Raw genomic sequence first — 21,104 nt, 5'->3', positions numbered from 1 at the left:
GGATTAGCCGTCTGAGAGATGTATAAACATAGCTGTTGGTTCGTCCTTGTCCGGTGAAAGACACATTCTGAACCCAAGTAGACGCGGGTGTTTGTCAGGCACGTTCGTCTTAATCTGATGAACAAAGCTAATTTGTTAGATCATCCTATTCACCACGATAAGATCGAACATACATATTAGAATTAATCAAACACGGATCGAAGAGAAATAGTAATACTTTTATTAATTCATAGGACTCAGCAGGGCTCCTCCCCTCAACCTAGGAGATTTAGAAACTCATACTGAATGGGAAAAACAAGTGAAAAAAGAAATAATGCTGAATGGTAGTATGTTGTTCAAATGATTATGTAAAATACACTTTAAATACTAAACAAATGACTAGTAAGGGTAAAACAGTCTATTTAGTGCTAAAATCCACTTCTGGGGCCCACTTGGTGAGTGTTTAGGTTGAGCTTTGATGAGATCCACGTGCTTTGAGGTCTCTGAGGCATAGAACGCCAGCTAGGGGGTCCTCTTTGGGCGTTTATACATTGGTCTCTGCTCTTTAGGCACTGGACGCTTGGAAGGGGACAGGTTTCTGGCGTTGGACGCCAGTTTTGGGCCTTCTAATCCAAAGCAAAGTATGAACTATTATATATTGCTGGAAAGCACTGGAAGTCAGATTTCCTAGTCATTGAGAACGCTCCATTTCGATATCTGTAGCTTAAGAAAAGCTCTTACGAATTCAAGTATGTAAGATCCGGACAGCATCTGCAGTGCTTTCTCTGTCTCTAAATCAGACTTCTGCTCCAGCTCCTCAATTTCAGCCAAAAAATACCTGAAATTGTACAAAAAAACAAAAAATCATAGTAGAATCCAAAAATGTGAATTTAACACTAAAACCTATAAAAACTTAATAAAACATACTAAAAGCTATATGAAAATAATGCCAAAAAATGTATAAAATATTCGCTCATCACTTCCCTAAAAGATGAAAGATCCTGGAAACTTTCAAATCCCATGCATCATAAGAGACATTAGCATCGAGAAAGCATTGTGTGATTTGGGTGCTAGCATCAACCTTATGTCCTTGGCCATGATGAAGAGAATGAGAATTGAAAAGGCCAAGCCAACAAGAATGTCACTTCAACTAGCAGACAGTACATTCAAGTTCCCCCATGGAGTAGTGGAGGACTTGTTAGTTAAGGTGGGTGACTTCATCTTCCCAGCAGATTTTATAGTACTTGACATGGAAGAAGAGGCCAATGCATCAATCATACTAGGGAGACCATTTTTGGCAATAACTGGAGCGATAATTGATGTACAAAAGGGAGAATTAGTCCTCAGGCTTCATGAAGAAAAGATGGTGTTCAATGTTTTTACTACTATGAGCTATCCCAAAGAGTCCATTGGAGAGTATATGATGGTAGACACAATGGAGACACTGGTCCAAGGAGTTCGAGAAGAAGACAAACTTGAAGATGAAATGAAGCAAAGGAAACCAGCATCATGCAGTGAATTACCACAAGAAAGCATAGACAGTACAATCATGTTAGACAAGACAAGCAAGGAGAAAGAACAAGCACCCAAGCTGGAACTAAAAACCCTACCTCCAAGCTTGAAGTATGCTTACTTGGGGAACAATGACACTTATCCAGTAATAATCAATTCAACCTTGAGCAAGGAACAAGAGGAGGAGCTCATTAAGGTGTTGAAACAACACAAGGATGCCATTGGGTAGACACTTTCAGATTTGAGGGGATAAGCCCTTTAATGTGCATGCATAAAATCCTTCTTGAGGAGGATGCTAAGCCTTCAATCCAACCGCAAAGAAGATTGAACCCAGCGATGAAGGAAGTGGTGCAAAAGGAAGTGCTCAAGCTATGGCAAGCAGGGGTGATTTACCCCATTTCAGATAGTCCTTTGGTGAGCCCTGTTCAAGTAGTTCCCAAGAAAGGGGGAATCACAGTTGTGCCAAATGAAAGGAATGAGCTAATACCAACAAGAACAGTCACCGGATGGTGCATGTGTGTAGACTATAGAAAGCTCAATGAAGCCATAAGAAAGGATCATTTTCCTCTACCCTTCATGGATCAAATGTTGGAGAGGCTTGCTGGCATAGTTGTCAGAACCGAACCGGTGATCGAACCGGTCAGATTCCTGGTTTATTGGTTTATTGGTTCAACTGATGAGTTATTGGTCCAACCGATAAAACCGGTCTCATGTAAATAAAAAATATAAAATAGTTAAAAACCTTAAATTACAATTTAAAATATATATTTTTACTAATATTTTAAGAATAATTAAGTCTCGAATTCTATAAATAACTAATAGAAAGATAAACATAAAATTAGTCTGTACTACTTTAATAGTATCTTAATTGGACACAATAAGAATAACAATCTATAAACTATATCCAAAGAGTAATTTTAAAGTCTAAATATCTTTATATAATATACTAAGAACAAATTAGTGCAGTGGTAGTTATCTTGGTCTTCCTTTGAGAAGAGCCAAGTTCGACTCCTACCTTGTATTCTATTTTTCAAAAAATTTCCCAAGGTGCAAAATTTCCCAACCTTGCACGCTGACATTAGCATGACGTTATCAACGCGCAGGGTTGACCATTGACTGTGCTTGTTGACCGGACCGGTTCGGTTCAAGTTCATGCCAATTTTGACCGGTTTACGTCGGTTTAATCGGTTCGTACCGGTTTTGTCCGCTTTAATTCCTTAAATGGTCAATATACTAAACCGGACCGGTACATGGTCCGGTTCACCAATTTTCCAGTCGAACCGGCCGGTCCGGTCCGGTTTTAACAACTATGCTTGCTGGGCATGAGTACTATTATTTCTTGGATGGATACTCAGGCTACAACCAGATTGTGGTGGATCCTAAGGACCAAGAAAAGACATTTTTCACTTGCCCTTATGGTGTTTTTGCATACAGACGTATTCCTTTTGGTTTGTGCAATGGACCTGCCATATTCCAAAGGTGCATGCTGTCCATTTTTTCTGATATGATTGAGAAATTTATTGAGGTTTTCATGGATGATTTCTCAGTATTTGGTGACTCCTTTCCTAATTGCTTACACCATCTTGCCTTGGTGCTCAAGAGATGCCAAAAAACTAACCTTGTTTTGAACTAGGAAAAGTGTCATTTTATGGTTACCGAAGGGGTAGTTCTTGGCCACAAAAACTCTAAGAAAGGCATAGAGGTAGATAGAGCTAAGGTGGAAGTGATTGAAAATTACCCCCACCTTGCAATGTCAAAGCAATTAGGAGCTTCTTGGGACATGCTGACTTCTATAGAAGGTTCATTAGAGACTTCTCAAAAATTGCTAAATTTTTAAGCAACCTACTTGTCTCTAAAGTACCTTTCATCTTTGATAGAGAATGCATGCAAGCTTTTGAGGAGCTTAAAAGCAAGCTCTCCTCTGCACCTATTATAGCACCACCAAGCTGGCAATTACCTTTTGAATTGATGTGTGATGCATCAGATTTTGCCATTGGTGCTGTATTAGGACAGAAAAGAGACAAGCTAGTGCATGTTATATATTATGCTAGTAAGGTTCTTAATGAGGCCCAAAGGAACTACACCACCACAGAAAAAGAACTCCTTACTATAGTCTTTGCTTTTGACAAATTCAGGTCTTACCTTATTGGTTCTAAAGTAGTTGTGTTTACTGACCATGCAGCTCTCAAATACTTGCTAACCAAACAAGAGTCCAACCCTAGATTGATCAGATGGATCCTATTACTCCAAGAGTTCAACATTTAAATCAAGGACAGAAGTGGAGCAGAAAATAAGGTGGCTGACCACCTATCAAGGATCCCACATATGGACACTGAAGCTCATAGCCTTGGTGTAAATGAAAGCTTTCTAGATGAGCAATTGATGATGCTCCAAGAGGCTCCATGGTTTGCGAACATAGCCAATTTCAAGGCCATTGGAGAGCTACCTTCCAACATCAATAAGCACTTAAGAAGGAAGCTCATCAATGATGCCAATCTTTTCATTTGGGATGAACCATACTTCTTTAAGAAATGTGCTGATGGAATTCTTAGAAGATGTATTTCTCATGAGGAAGGACAAGAGGTCATTTGGCATTGCCATGGATCTACTTATGGAGGGCACTTTAGTGGAGAAAGGACTGTAGCCAAGGTGTTATAGTGTGGATTCTTTTGGCCTACTATATTCAAAGATGTAAGGGAGTTTGGGACAAGGTGCAATGAGTGTGAAAGAGTTGGCAACTTACCCAAGAAAAATGAGATGCCACAGAAGTTCATCGCGGAACTAGAGTTGTTTGATGTTTAGGGGATTGATTTCATGGGACCTTTCCCACCCTCATACTCAAACAATTACATATTGGTGGCTTTGGACTATGTGTCTATGTGGGTAGAAGCTATAGCAATATCAACAGACGACAACAAAGTAGTGATCAATTTCTTGAGGAAGAATATATTTAGTCAGTTTAGGGTTCTAAGAGCTCTTATAAGTGATGGGGGAAGTCACTTTTGCAACAAGCAACTAGAGACCCTCCTCTTTAAATATGGTGTTAACCACAAATTAGCAACCCCATACCACCCACAAACCAATGGTCAAGTAGAAATTTCAAATAGAAAGCTCAAGAGGATCCTTGAGAAGACTGTTGGGACCTCAAGGAAAGATTGGTCCAAGAAGTTGGATGATGCTTTGTGGGCTTACAGAACAGCTTTTAAGACACCTATTGGCATGTCTCCATACCAATTGGCGTATGAAAAAGCTTGTCATTTGCCAATGGATCTTGAGCATAGAGCATTTTAGGCTCTAAAGATGTTAAACTTTGATGATCAAGCTACTGGAGAAAAAAGGTTGTTGTAGCTGAATGAATTAGAAGAGTTCAGAACTCAAGCCTATGAAAATGCCAAGATTTATAAGGAGAAAACAAAGAAATAGCATGATCAAAAGCTGTCAAGAAGGGAGTTCGCAAAAGGCTAAAAGGTTCTCTTATACAACTCAAGACTCAAATTCTTCCCAGGGAAGCTAAAATCAAGATGGTCAAGACCCTTCACAATCATCAAAGTTTCTCCTTATGGTCATGTGGAACTTATGGATGAGAAAACACAGAGGACTTTCACTGTCAATGGCCATAAGCTTAAGCATTACTTGGGGGAATCACTGGATGAGCAAAGAGTGAACTATAACCTCAGCTGAAGAGGAAGAATCATCAAGCTAGTGACGTTAAAGAAGCGCTAGTTGGGAGGCACCCCAACATTCATATCCTTTTAGTTTACTGTTTTTAGACTTGTCCCATGTTAGTTACTTTATTTTATTGCTTTCTAGCTTCTACTGTCAACTGCTTACTTTGGTAGCTTTAGATTCCTTTTTAAGCTTTAGAGTGTTTTTAGTTGTGTTTTGGAAGTTCAACCTTGCATCATTTGCTATGTGATGTCTTTGATTGGCGTTAGCTCTATCCTTTTTTTTGGGAATTCTTCACACCGAATGCCAGGGGAGCCAAGTTCGGCGTCACCCTGGCAGAGCATTTTGCTTCTTTTTTCGCATATCCCACGCCAAACTTGAAAAGGTTCAAGTTTGGAGTCATATACTTCCCCAATTGCACGCTATTACGTCGTTCTCCACGCCGAACTTGGGAATTCCAAGTTTGGCGTGGACCTTCCAGAGCTTCTCCCCCAAAATGCATGCACACATAGCGCCAAACTTGGAAATTCCAAGTTTGGTGCCAACCTGACCGAGCCAACCTTCTCCAGGGTGGCAAAAATTTTTCTAAGTGTCCGGTACCTATTCTAAAATATCTGGATGATCAACACACACGTAAAACAAAGGAAAAATAGTAAAAAATCAATAAAAATCAAATAAATAATAAAATCAACGCAACAGAAAATAAACTAAGGATACGAAATTATCGGGTTGCCTCCCGACAAGTGCTTCTTTAACGTCACTAGCTTGACAGTCAATTCTGCTAGTTCAGCAGATGAGTGGAACTTTAATTTGGCAAGCAATTTCGCTCCAAGATAGTGCTTCAACCTCTGACCATTAACTATGAATTTCCTGTCAGAATTCTCTTCCTGAATCTCCACATGACCATATGGTGAAGCTCTGGTAACTACAAATAGTCCTGACCACCGGGATTTCAGCTTCCCAGGAAAGAGTTTGACCCTTGAATTATACAGAAGCACTCTCTGTCCTGGCTCAAAGACTTTGATGGCAATCTTCTTGTCATGCCATATCTTGGTTTTCTCCTTATAGAGCTTAGCATTCTCATAGGCTGAATATCTGAATTCATCAAACTCATTCAACTGAAGCATTCTTTTAATTCCTGCAGCCTGAGCATCAAGGTTCAGATGCTTGATTATAACCCACAAACTAACCGGCAAGTGACAGGCTTTACCATAGACCAGCTGATAAGGGGACATGCCAATCGGAGTCATATAAGCTGTCTGGTAAGCCCAGAGAGCATCATCAAGTTTCCTAGAAACCTCTTGAGTTCCCTGTTGGAAACCTCAACCTGTCCACTTATCTGAGGGTGATAGGGGGTTGCTACTTTATGACAGACTCCATATCTCTGCAGAAGTGAGTCCAGCTGTCTGTTACAGAAGTGACTTCCACCATAACTAATGAGTGTCCTTGGGACACCAAACCGGCCAAAAAAGTATCTCTGAAGAAAGCTTATCACCAGTTTGGCATCATTGGTGGGCAGAGCCACAGCTTCCACCCACTTGGACACATAATCAACTGCCACTAGAATATAGTTGTTGGAATATGAAGGTGGAAAAGGTCCCATAAAATTAATACCCCACACATCAAATAACTCAACTTCAACGACCCCCTACTGTGGCATCTCATGGTTGGCAGGGAGGTTCTTAGCTTTTTCACACCTGTCACAGTGCTTCACATATTCTCTTGAATCTCATAAGAGAGTCGGCCAGTAAAAACCGCTCTGAAGGACCTTTGTAGCTGTCCTTTCACCACCAAAGTGGCCACCATAATCAGAGCCACGACAGTGCCAAAGAATCTGATGTGTTTTCTCATCTGGGACACATCTCCAGATTATACCATCTGAGCATCTTCTAAAAAGGTATGGCTCCTCCCAAAAGTAGTACTTTGCATCAGTCAGTAGCTTATTCACTTGTTGTTTACTGTACTCCTTTGGGATGAAATTCATGGCTTTGTAATTTGCAATCTCTGCAAACCATGGGAAGCCTGCTGAATAAGGAACAATTGCTCATCCGAAAATGTCTCAGTCACAGCTGTGGGTGGTTGCACTCCTTCCTCTGGTTCAATTCTAGAAAGGTGGTCAGCTACTTGATTTTCTGGCCCTTTCTTGTCTTTTATTTCAATATCAAACTTCTGAAGGAGTAACACCCATCTGATTAATCTTGGTTTAGAATCTTGTTTGGTTAGAAGGTACTTCAAAGCAGCATGATCAGTATAAACAATAACCTTAGAACCAATTAAATAGGACCTAAACTTATCAACAGCATACAGAATAGCTAATAATTCTTTTTCTGTAGTTGTGTAATTCCTTTGAGCATCATTTAACACATGGCTAGCATAGTAATGACATGTATAAGCTTGCCATGCCTCTGTCCTAAAACAGCTCCTATAGCAAAATCACTAGCATCTCACATCAATTCAAATGGTAAATCCCAGTCAGGGGGAGCTATAATAGGAGCAGGGGTAAGGTTTGCTTTTAGAGTTTCAAAAGCATGCAAGCATTCAGCATCAAACACAAAAGAAACCTCAACAACTAATAGGTTACTCAATGGTTTAGCAATTTTTGAAAAATCCTTTATAAATATTCTATAAAATCCTACATGATCCAAGAAACTCCTGACTGCCTTAACATTAGCTGGTGGTGGAAATTTTTCAATTACCTCCACCTTTGCTCTATCAACCTCAATCCCCTTGCTTGAAATCCAGTGTCCAAGAACAATACCTTCTGTAACCATAAAATGACATTTTTTCCAATTCAAAACAAGGTTTGATTCTTGACACCATTTCAAGACCAAAGATAAGTGCTTAAGGCTTGATTCAAAAGAATTACCAAAAACAGAGAAATCATCCATAAATACCTCAATAAACTTTTCAACCATATCAGAAAAATGGAAACTATACACCTCTGAAAAGTTGCTGGAGCATTACAAATTCCAAATGGCATTCCCCTGTAAGCAAATACTCCAAAAGGTCATATGAATGTTATCTTCTCTTGATTTTGAGGGTCCACTGCAATTGGATTATATCTAGAATATCTATTCAGAAAACAATAAAAAGCATGGCCAGCTAACCTCTTAAGCATCTGATCAATGAAACGCAAGAGAAAGTGATCCTTCCTAGTAGCAGTGTTGAGCCTCTTGTAGTCTATGCACATTCTCCATCCTGTGATGGTTCTTGTAGGAATTAGCTCGTTCTTTTCATTTTTGATCACTGTCATCCCTCCTTTCTTGGGAACTACATGCATAGGACTTACCCAAGGGCTGTCAGAAATAGGGTAAATAATGCCTGCTTCCCATAGTTTCATTACCTCTTTTTGGACCACCTCTTTCATAGTTGGATTGAGTCTCCTCTGTGATTGCACAACTGGTTCAGCATCATCTTTATGAAGGATATTGTGCATACACTTGGTTGGACTAATCCCCTTTAAATCACTAATGGTCCACCTAAGAGCTATTTTATGGCTCTTGAGTATTGAAATAAGTGCCTCTTCCTCTTCAAGCTTCAGGGAAGAGCTAATGATCACTGGATATGACTCATTTTCACCCAAGAATACATATTTCAGAGAAGGAGACAAAGGTTTTAGCTCAAGCTTGGGGACTTCCTTCTCTACTATAGGCGTGCTCTTCAGCTCTTTCTGGGGTGGTGAATTATCAACTTCAACTAACTCATACTCAGAAATTGGATCTAGGACATCATCAAGTACCTCAGCTTCCAGTACCTCTTGAACCAGTGGTTCAACAACATCAACTCTCATACATCCTTCAGAATCATTAGGGTGTTTGAGAGCTTCAAATACATTAAGGACCACCTGCTCTTCATTGACCCTGAGGGTTAATTCACCCTTTTGTACATCAATCAAAGCTCCACCTGTAGCTAAAAAGGGTCTACCAAGAATAGTAGAGGATTTTGCATCCTCTTCCATGTCTAATATAACAAAATCAGAAGAAAAAACAAATGGTCCTACTTTCACAAGTAAATCCTCAACAACAGCCACAGGAAATTTAATAGAAAGATCAGCAAGTTGAAGAGAAATAGGAGTGGGTTTCAGCTTCTCAATTTGGAGCTTTTTCATCACTGAAAGTGGCATGAGAATGATACTAGCTCCAAGATCACATAAAGTTCTCTGAATGGTGACATCTCCAATGGTGTAAGGAATTACAAACTCCCTGGATCTTGCATCTTCTCAGGAAGGTTATGTTGAGTAATAGCACTGCATTCCTTGGTAAGCACCACTGTCTCGTGTTCCCTCCAATTCCTCTTATTGGTCAACAATTCGTTCATGCATAGTTGTCAGAACCAAACCGGTGATCGAACCGGTCAGATTACTGGTTTATTGATTTATTGGTTCAACCGATGAGTTACTGGTCCAACCGGTAAAACCGGTCTCATGTAAATAAAAAATATAAAATAGTAAAAAACCTAACATTACAATTTAAAATACATATTTTTACTAATATTTTAAGAATAATTAAGTCTCGAATTCTATAAATAACTAATAGAAAGATAAACATAAAATTAGTCTGTACTACTATAATAGTATCTTAATTGGACACAATAAGAATAACAATCTATAAACTATATCCAAAGAGTAATTTTAAAGTCTAAATATCTTTATAAACTCCTACCTTGTATTCTATTTTTCAAAAAATTTCCCAACGTGCAAAATTTCCCAACCTTGCACGCTGACATCAGCATGACATCATCAACGCGCAGGGTTGACCATTGACTGTGCTTGTTGCCCGGACCGGTTTGGTTCAAGTTCGTGCCGGTTTTGTCCGGTTTGCATCGGTTTAATTGGTTCATACCGGTTTTGACCGGTTTAATTCCTTAAACGGTCAATATACTAAACTGGACCGGTACATGGTCCGGTTAACCAATTTTTTGGTCAAACCGGCCGGTCTGGTCCGGTTTTAACAACTATGCTTTCATGAATTTGACATAGAGAGGCATTTGCTCAAGAGCCTCTACAAAAGGAATGTTGATCTGCAACGTATTGAAGACTTCTAAAAATCTAGAAAATTGCTTGTTCTTGGAAGCCTTCTAAAGCCTTTGAAGATATGGCATTTTTAGCTTGTACTCAGGAGCCTTGGGCAATGTAGGATAAGTGTCAAGAGAGTTTGGGAATGGGTTGTCTGCACGCTTTGGAGGGGCGTGCTCTACTTCTTCCTTCTTCTCATCTGGAGCTTCTTTTCCAGCTAGCTCCTCTTTGACTTTGGTCTCAGAACCAGCTACTTTACCACTTCTCAACTGAATAGCCTTGCAATCAACCCTTGGGTTTACCACTGTATCACCAGGAAATATACTTAAAGACTTCTCAGGTATTTGCTTACTCAACTGGCCCATTTGCACCTCCAAGTTTCTAATGGAAGCTATGATTTCCTACATAAAACTATTTATCATTGTCTCCCAATTAGAATTCTATTGGGGCTGAGAATTTGCCTGCTGGGGTAGTTGTTGTTGATGAGATTGAAATTGGCGGTTATTATGATTATTCTGCTGAAAACCGCCTTGAGAATTATTATTGAAATTTTGAGATCTCTAAGGTTGGTCTCTTTACCCAAAATTAGGGTGATTTCTCCACCCTTGGTTGTAGGTCTTAGAGTATGGATCATTATTTTGATTTCTAGGACCATTCCCCATGTAGTTGACAGCTGAAACTTGCATTCCACTCAACTGTTGAGTAATCAGACTTATTTGTTGAGATAAAAGATTGCTCTGAGCAAGAAGAGCATCAACAGCTTCCACTTCCAAAACATCCCTCTTTTGAGAGGTCTCAGAGTGTACAGGATTCCTATTAGAGGAATATAAGTATTGGTTGTTAGCAACCAACTAAATAAGCTCAATAGTCTCCTCTGGTGTCTTCTTTATGTGCAAAGAACCACCTGCAGAATTATCTAAGCGCATCTTGGACATTTTACATAAGCCCTCATAAAAAGATACCCAGTTAAGTCTATCTAGAGAACATGTCTGGAGGGCATTGCCTAGTTAGTAGCTTGAATCTCTCCTAAGCTTCATGAAGGGTCTCACCATCTTTCTGTTTGAAAGTCTGAATCTCCACCCTTAGCTTAGTAAGTTTTTCAGGTGGGAAAAATTTAGTCAGAAATCCAGTGACAACCTTGTCCAAAGTATCCAGACTCTTCTTGAGTTGAGAATCTAACCACAGCTTTGCTCTATCCCTCATAGCAAAGGGGAAGAGCATGAGTTTGTATACCTCAAGATTCACTCCTTTAGTTTTCACAGTGTCACAAATTTGCAGAAAATAAAAAATAAACTGATTTGGATCTTCCTAAGGGAGTCCATGATACTGGCAGTTTTGTTGCACAAGAGTGACAAGCTGAGGTTTCAGTTCAAAATTATTTACAGCTATAGGAGGCACCACAATACTTTTTCCATAAATATCTGCATTGGGAGCAGTGTAAGAGCCAAGCACTCTTCTAGGTTGCTCATTTCCATTCAGATTTGCCATATTGGCATTAGCAGCATTATTATGATCCATGGTGGACTCTGCATCCTTGTAAAGTCTTGCTTGTTGCAAACGCCGCCTCAAAGTCCTGTCAGGTTCAGGATCAAAGTCTAATAGAGGTTCTTTGTCCCTGTTTCTGCTCATAAATAGACAGAAGATAGGAGAAGATGGGATTCTTTATGTTAGAGTGTAGGAAATTCCCAGTAAGGTAACTTGTGTAAAGAAATAAACTAAAATACTTACTACTTAATGCAAGAAAAATTCGAAAATAATGATCAAAAGAAAGCTAGAAAAATTTGAAATTTTCAGGGAAATTAAACAGAAAAATTAAAATAAAATTAACTAGGTAACACCGAACTTAATTTCAGAAATAAAGGAAAAATTAAGCTAGAGAAATTCGAAAATTAAGATGCAAAAATTAAATAAATTTAAAACTAAAATGCCTAATCTAAGCAATGAAACAGCAAATAGTTGTCAATCACAGTCAATCCCTGGCAACGGCGCCAAAAACTTGGTGCAAAATTTTTAACCCACAAACTAATTGGCAAGTGCACCGGGTCGTACCAAGTAGTACCTCAGGTGAATGAGGGTCGATCCCACGAGGATTGATGGATCAAGCAACAATGGTCAAGTGATTTGCTTAGTCAGACAAACAGAAAGTAGTGGTTGGGTCTCAGTTGCATTAACAGTAAATCAGAGAATCAGAAGCAAACAGTAAACAAGTTGTGAAATATATATGGAGAAACAGTTAAGGCTTTAGAGTTATCTATTTTCCGAATTGACTTTTCTGACTAACTATTTTAATCATGCAAGATTTAATTCATGGTAAACTATATGTGACTAAACCCTAATTCCTTAGACCTTTTTAGTCTCCTCTAAAATTCATCAACCGCCAATTCCTTGGTCACTTAATTCCAATTAGAGGGTGAAGTTCAATTCTAGTTTATATGCCACAAAAACCCTAATTACCCAAATATAAGATGATTATATGTCACATATCCCGTTAAGTTTAGATAATTAGTAGTTTAGGAGAAATTATTTTCAAACTGTTGTTCAAGTAAAGAGCTTTTCCAAGTTATACAAGAACTCAATTAGAACAAGGGTCATACTTCTATTCCACCCAAATTCATAAGATAAAGAACGAAAACAATTCTTGAAATAGAAATCAGGACACGAATTAAAATAGAAAAATAATAGTATCAATCCATACAATAGATAGAGCTCCTAACCTTAACAGTGGAGGTTTAGTTGCTCATGGTTTAGAGAGAAAACTAGGATTCAGAAAAACTATAAATTGCAGAATGAGGTAGAAGAGAAGAGAGAGGGGCCCGAAGGGCTGATTCCTTTCCCTTTTATATCTAATCCTAATTAATGTAAAATATATTTCTTCAAAACTAAATAATATCTTTTTCTAATTAATAAAAGAAATAAAATTTAATCAAAATTATGCAATTGATTCACGTAGCCTTATGTAGACAAATTGGGGACCACTTGTGTATTAAAGGTTGGCGCTAAACTTGGATTCTCCAAGTTTGGGGTGGAGTGTTGCGTGTAACTCCCCTTTGGAATCTTCAAGCTGGCGCTGAACTTGAAGAACTTCAAGTTTGGCATGGGGTAGGCAGAATGAATTCTCCTTGGAGTTTCTTCATTGGCGTCGAACTTAAGATGCTGCAACTTCGGCGTGGAGTTTGTGCGCACATGCTTTCCTTGGGAGCTTTGATCTGGCACCGAATGGTACGCGAAATCGTGATTATTCATTCCCTGGCTATAGCGCCAAAAACTTGGTATGGGAGAACGTCATCTCTAGACTTCTTCACAATTCCGTGTAACTAACCAGCAAGTGCACTGGGTCATCCAAGTAATAAACCTTACTGAGTAAGGGTCGATCCCACGGAGATTGTCGGCTTGAAGCAAGCTATGGTCATCCTTGTAAATCTCAGTCAGGCGGATTCAAATGGTTATAATGTTTTAATAATTAAAATATAAATAAAACAGAAAATAAAATAGAGATACTTATGTAATTCATTGGTGGAAATTTCAGATAAGCGTCTGGAGATGCTTTGTTGCTTCTGAACTTTTGCTTTCCTATTGCTTTCTTCCAACCATGCGTTACCTCCTTCCATGGCAAGCTGTAAGATCCTCTCACATGAAAACAAATCCATATGCGCTGTCACCGCATGGCTAATCATCTGTTCGTTCCTGCTAGTGTCGGAATAGGACCATTGTCCTTTTGCACACTGTCACTGTGCCCAACATTCGCAAGTTTGAAACTCGTCACAGCCATCCCTTCCCAGATCCTACTCGGAATACCACAGACAAAGTTTAGACTTTCCAGATCTCAGGAATGCTACCAATAGTTCGAGTCTATACCACGAAGACTCTGATCTCATGGAATGGAATGCTCTGTTGTCAAGAGAGGCAATCATGCATCGTGAACCAAGAGGCAAAGAGATACACACTCAAGCTATTGCAGATAGAACGGAAGTGGTTGTCAGGCACGCGTTCATAAGTAAGAATGATGATGAGTGTCACGGATCATCACATTCATCAGGTTGAAGTGCGAGTGAATATATTGGAATAAGAAGTAGGAGTGAATTGAAATAAAAACAATAGTACTTGCATTAATTCATGAAGAACAGCAGAGCTCCACACCTTAATCTATGGGGTGGAGAAACTCCACCGTAGAAAATACATAAGTGGAAAAGGTCTAGGCATGGCCGTGAGGCCAGCCTCCAAACGTGTACAATGGTCTATGATAGCATATGATCAACCAAAGATCTAAAGACATAAAATAAATCTCTAAAAGTAGTTTTTATACTAAACTAGTAACCTAGGTTTACAGAAAATGCGTAACAAAGTGCAGATAGTGCAAAAATCCACTTCCGGGGCCCACTTGGTGTGTGCTTGGGCTGAGAATTGAAGCTTTTTCGTGCTTAGGCTGTTCTTGGAGTTAAACGCCAGCATTGGTGCCAGTTTGGGAGTTTAACTCCAATTATGGTGCCAGTTTGGGCGTATTACGCCAAGATGTTTTAGGCTGTCTTGAAAGCCAGTTTGGGCCATCAAATCTCGGGAAAAGTATGGACTATTATATAATGTTGGAAAGCCCAGGATGTCGACTTTCTAACGCAATTGAGAGCACGCCAATTAGGCTTCTGTAGCTACAGAAAATCCACTTCGAGTGCACGGAGGTCAGAATCCAACAGCATCTGCAGTCCTTTTTCAGCCTCTGAATTAGATTTTTGCTCAGGTTCCTCAATTTCAGCCAGAAAATACCTAAAATCCCTGAAAAACACACAAACTCATAGTAAAGTTCAGAAATGTGATTTTTGAATAAAAACTAATAAAAATATAATAAAAAGTAATTAAAACATACTAAAAACTATGTAAAAACAATGCCAAAAAGGGTATAAATTATCCGCTCATCACAACACCAAACTTAAATTGTTGCTTGTCCCCGAGCAACTGAAAACAAAATAGAATAAAAAAGAGAATATACAATGAATTCCAAACTTATCAATGAAGATTAGCTTCAATTAGATGAGCGAGACTTGTAGCCTTTTTGCTTCTGAACAGTTTTGGCATCTCACTTTATTCTTTGAAGTTTAGAATGATTGGCATCTATAGGAACTTAGAATTCAGATAGTGTTATTGATTCTCCTAGTTCAGTATGTTGATTCTTGAACACAATTACTTTATGAGTCTTGGCTGTGACCCTAAGCATTTTGTTTTCCAGTATTACCACCGGATACATAAATGCCACAGACACATAACTGGGTGAACCTTTTCAGATTGTAACTCAGCTTTGCTAGAGTCCCCAGTTAGAGCTTCCCAAAGCTCTTAAGTACACTCTTTTTGCTTTGGATCACGACTTTAACTGCTCAGTCTCAAACTTTTCACTTGACACCTTCACACCATAAGCACATGGTTAGGGACAGCTTGGTTTAGCCGCTTAGGCCAGAATTTTATTCCTGTGGGCCCTCCTATCCATTAATGATCAAAGCCTTGGATCCTTTTTACCCTTGCCTTTTGGTTTAAAGGGCTATTGGCTTTTTCTTCTTTTTTTTTTCTTTTTTTTCGCATATTTTTTCTTTTTTTTTTTCGCAAGCTTTTCACTGCTTTTTCTTGCTTCAAGAATCAATTTTATGATTTTTCAGATTATCAATAACATTTCTCTTTTTTCTTTATTCTTTCAAGGGCCAACAATTTTAACATTCATAAACAAAAAATTCAAAAATATGCACCGTTCAAGCATTCATTCAGAAAACAAAGGGTATTGCCACCACATCAAAATAATTAAACTAATTTCAAGATAGAATTCGAAATCATGTACTTCTTGTTCTTTTACAATTAAAAACATTTTTCATTTAAGAAAGGTGAAGGATTCACATAGACACTAGACACTAATGATCATGTAATAAAGACACAAACATAGACAAAACATAAAGCATATAATTCGAAAAACAGAAAAAATAAGAACAAGGAAATTAAAGAACGGGTCCACCTTAGTGATGGCGGCTAGTTCTTCCTCTTGAAGATCTTATGGAGTGCTTGAGCTCCTCTATGTCTCTTCCTTGCCTTTGTTTCTCCTCCCTCATGGCTCTTTGGTCTTCTCTAATTTCATGGAGGAGGATGGAATGATCTTGATGCTCCATCCTTAGTTGTCCCATGTTGGAACTCAATTCTCCTAAGGAGGTGTTGATTTGCTCCCAATAGTTTTGTGGAGGAAAATGCATCCCTTGAGGCATCTCAGGGATTTCATGATGAGGAACTTTCTCATGCTCTTGTTGAGGTCCATGAGTGGGCTCTCTTGTTTGCTCCATCTTCTTTCCAGTGATGGGTTTTTAAGATGAATCTCTCTATCTCCCATGACTCAGAGTTGGAAGCTATTGCCTTCCCTTTCCTCTTTCTAGAGGTTTCTCTGGCCTTAGGTGCCATTAGTGGTTATGGAAAACAAAAAGCTTTAGCTTTTACCACACCAAACTTAGAATGGTTTCTCGTCCTCGAGCAAAAAAGAAGAAAGAAAGGAGTAGAAGAAGAAATGGAGGAGATGGAGGGAGGTGAGTGGTGAAGAGGTTGTGGGGAAGAGGGTAGGATTTGATAGGTGAGAGGTGTTTGGGGAAGAGGTTTTGATAGAATTGGTCAAGGATGTTTGGTGAAGGGTGTTATGGAAAGGTGTGAAGAGGAGAGAAGAAAAGGTGGGGTAGGTGGGGATCCTGTGGGGTACACAGATCCTGAGGTGTCAAGGAATTTGAGTCCCTGCACCATTCTGGTGTTCAAACACCTATTCTGTGCTAATTCTGGCGTTTAACGGCAGCTCTGCTACCTTTCCTGGCGTTAAACGCCAGTCTGCTACCCATTTCTGGCATTAAACGCCATCCAGTTGCCCATTTCTAGCGTTTAACGCCAGCCAGATGCCAGACAGCCCTTTTTGGTGTTAAACGCCCAGAGTGCTGCCTATTATGGAATTTAACGCCCAGAATGCTGCCAGGCTGGGCGTTGAATGCCCATTCTGCTATCCTTACTGGTGTTTAAATGCCAGTAAGCCTGTCCTCCAGGGTGTGCTATTTTTGATGCTGTTTTTCAATCTATTTTTGATTTTTCATTTGTTTTTGTGACTTCACATGATCATCAACCTAAAGAAAACATAAAATAACAAGGAAAAATAAATAAATATAATTAAATAACATTGGGTTGCCTCCCAACAAGCGCTTCTTTAATGTCAATAGCTTGACAGTGAAGCTCTTAGAGAGCTTCAAAGAGACTCAGAGCTTAATGATGGCCTCCCAACGCCAAACTTAGAAGTTGAGTGTGGGGGCTCTGCTTGACTCTGTATTGAGAGAAGCTTTTTATGCTTCCTCTCCATGGTTACAGAAGAAGATCCTTGAGCCTTAAACACAAGGTAGTCCTCATTCAATTGGAGGACTAACTCTCCTCTGTCCACATCAATCACAGCTCTTGCTGTGGCTAGGAAGGGTCTTCCAAGGATGATGGATTCATCCTCTTCCTTCCTAGCATCTAGGATTATAAAATCAGCAGGGCTGTACAGGCCTTCAACCTTCACTAAGACATCCTCTACAAGTCCATAAGCTTGTTTCCTTGAATTGTCTACCATCTCTAGTAAGATTCTTACAGCTTGCACATCAAAGATCCCTACTTGCTCCATTACAGAGAGGTGCATGAGGTTTATCCCTAACCCCAAGTCACACAGAGCCTTCTCAAAGGTCACGGTGCCTATGGTACAAGGTATTAAGAACTTTCCAGGATCCTATTTCTTCTGAGGTAACTTCAGTTGAACCAGATCATTTAGTTCATTGATGAGCAATGGGGTTCATCCTCCCAAGTCTCATTACCAAATAACTTGGCATTCAGCTTCATGATTTCTCCTAGATATTAAGCAACTTGCTCTTCAATAATATTTTCATCCTCTTCAGAGGAAGAATACTCATCAGAGCTCATGAATGACAACAGTAAGTTCAGTGGAATCTCTATGGTCTCTATATGAGCCTTAGATTCCTTTGGTTCCTCATTAGGGAACTTCTTGGAGGCCAGTGGATGTCCATTGAGGTCTTCCTCACTGGAAATCACTGTCTTTTTCTCTTCTACAGGTTCGGCCATGTTGGACGTGTAGATGGCCTTGCACTCTCTCTTTGGGTTCTCTTCTGTATTGCTTGGGAGAGTACTAGGAGGGAGTTCAGTAACTCTTTTACTTAGCTGACCTACTTGTTCCTCCAAATTTCTAATAGAGGACCTTGCTTCAGTCATAAAACTGAGAGTGGTCTTAGATAGATCAGAGACTACAATTGCTAAGTCAGAGTGGCTCTGCTTAGAATTCTCTGTTTGTTGCTGAGAAGATGATGGAAAAGATTTGTTATTGCCAAACCGTGCTCTCCCACCATTATTATTATTGAAGCCTTGATTAGGCTTCTGTTGATCCTTCCATGAGAGATTAGGATGATTCCTCCATGAAGGATTGTAAGTGTTTCCATAGGAATCTCCCATGTAATTCACTTCTTCCATTCCAGGATTCTCAAGATCATAAGCTTCTTCTTCAGAGGAAGCTTCTTTAGTACTGCAGAAAGCAGCTTGCATTCCAGACAGACTCTGAGAAATCATATTGACTTACTGAGTCAATATTTTGTTCTGAGCCAATATGGCATTCAGAGTATCAATCTCCAGAACTCCTTTCTTCTAAGTTGTCCCATTATTCACAGGATTCCTTTCAGAAGTGTACATGAACTGGTTATTTGGAACCATTTCAATGAGTTCCTGGGCTTCTGCAGGTGTCTTCTTTAGATGAAGAGATCGTCCAGCAGAGTGGTCCAATGACATCTTAGACAATTCAGACAGACCATTATAGAATATACATATGATGTTCCATTCTGAAAACATGTCAGAAGGACACCTTCTGATCAATTGCTTGTATCTTTCCCAAGCTTCATAGAGGGATTCACCTTCCTTCTGCCTGAAGGTTTGGACTTCCACTCTAAGCTTACTCAATTTTTGAGGTGGAAAGAATTTGGCAAAGAAAGCATTGACTAACTTTTCCCAAGAGTTCAGGCTATCTTTAGGTTGTGAGTCCAACCATGTCCTTAGCTCTGTCTCTTACAGCAAAGGGGAATAGCATAAGTCTATAGACCTCAGGATTAACCCCATTAGTCTTAACAGTGTCACAAATTTGCAAGAATTCAGCTAAAAATTGATGAGGATCTTCCAATGAAAGTCCATGAAACTTGCAATTCTACTGCATTAGAGAAACTAATTGAGGCTTAAGCTTAAAGTTGTTTGCTCCAATTGCAGGAATTGAGATGCTCCTTCCACAGAAGTCAGAAGAGGGTGCAATAAAGTCACCAAGCATCTTCCTTGCATCTCCTTCATTGTTGTTGGGTTTGGCCATCTCTTCTTCTTTTTCAAAAAATTCTGTCAGGTCCTCTCTAGAGTGTTGTGCTTTAGCTTCTCTTAGCTTCCTTTTTAGAGTCCTTTCAGGTTCCGAATCAGCTTCAACAAGAATGTTCTTATCCTTGCTCTTGTTCATATGAAAAAGAAGAGAACAAAAAAAATAGGAATCTTCTATGTCACAGTATAGATATTCCTTTATGTGAGTAGAAGAATAGAAGAGTAGAATGAAGAAGGGAGAACCTGAAGAATTCAAACACAGAGAGGGAGAGAGGGTTCGAATTATAAGAAGAAGAGAATTGTTAGTAAATAAATAAATAAATAGAAAGAGATGGGAGAGAGAGAGAATTCGAATTTTAAATTAAAATAAAAGGAAAATATTTTTGTTTTTATTTTAATTATTGGTTAGTATTCAAAAATTAAGAGAATAAATAAAATAAGATTTGAAAACTAAATGAATTAATTAAATAAAAAGAGATTTTTAAAAAAGTTGTTAGTGATTTTCGAAAATTGGAGAGAGAAAAGTAGTTAGATAGTTTTGAAAAAGATAAGAAATAGTAAACTTTTAAAATCAAACAAAAGGTTAAGTGGTTAATTGCAAAAGATTTGAAAATCAATTTTGAAAAGATAAGAAGTTAGAAAAGATTTTGAAATTGATTTTGAAAAATATATGATTGAAATTTATTTTGAAAAAGAAATTTAAAAAGATTTGATTTTTTAAATTAAAGTTGATTACTTGACTAACAAGAAACTAAAATATATGATTCTAGAATTTAAAGATTGATCCTTTCTTAATAGGCAAGTAACAACTTGAAAATTTTTGAATCTAAACATTAAATGTTAGCATTAATTTTGAAAATATGAAATAAAAATAAGAAAAAGATTTTGAAAATCAATTTTGAAAATTTTTGACAAAAAAAATTAAAAAGATTTGATTTTTGAAAAAGATTTGAAAAAGATAGAATTTTTAATTTGAAATTTTGACTTGACTAACAAGAAACAACTAAATTTTAAAACTTTTGATTAAATCAATTCAAGATTTCAAAATTTATGATCAAAATAAGAAAAAGCTATTTTTTTATTTTTGAGATTTTAATGATGAAAGAGAAAAACATAAAAATGTCACAAAACATAAAAATTCAAGATCAAATCAAAAAATGCATGCAACAACACTTTGAATGTCAAGATGAACACCAAGAACACTTTGAAGATCATGGATGAACATCAAGACCATATTTTTGAAAATTTTTAAGAGAAGAGAAACATGCAAGACACAAAACTTAAAAATTTTTAAACTATAGACACTAATAATTCAAGAATGCATCTGAAAAACAAGAAAAGACATAAAACAAGAAAAACACAAGATCAAACAAAGACAATCATCAAAAACAACTTGAAGATTATGAAGAACACATGCATGAATTTTCAAAAATTTTAAGAGAATTAAGAAGATACAATTGACACCAAACTTAAAACTTGACACAAGACTCAAACAAGAAACACAAATTTTTTTTTTTAGTTTTTATGATTTTATTGATTTTTTTTTGGATTTTTC

The 21,104-nt window shown here is 38.2% G+C and overlaps 1 protein-coding gene across 1 annotated transcript; it reads left to right on the top strand.

Moving 5' to 3' along the window:
• LOC107615602 lies at positions 971–1,720 on the top strand. Its single transcript, XM_016317653.1, has one exon. It carries the CDS (start codon positions 971–973, stop codon positions 1,718–1,720), a length of 750 nt encoding a protein of 249 aa, XP_016173139.1.

The sequence above is a fragment of the Arachis ipaensis genome, chromosome B09, assembly GCF_000816755.2.
Source record: "Arachis ipaensis cultivar K30076 chromosome B09, Araip1.1, whole genome shotgun sequence".
NCBI lineage: Eukaryota > Viridiplantae > Streptophyta > Magnoliopsida > Fabales > Fabaceae > Arachis > Arachis ipaensis.
This window is presented reverse-complemented; position numbering and strand designations above follow the sequence as displayed.

What these genes read in the sequence shown, in the direction of transcription:
- LOC107615602 (XM_016317653.1), top strand. Translation starts at nt 971, where the DNA reads ATGAAAGATCCTGGAAACTTTCAAATCCCATGCATCATAAGAGACATT.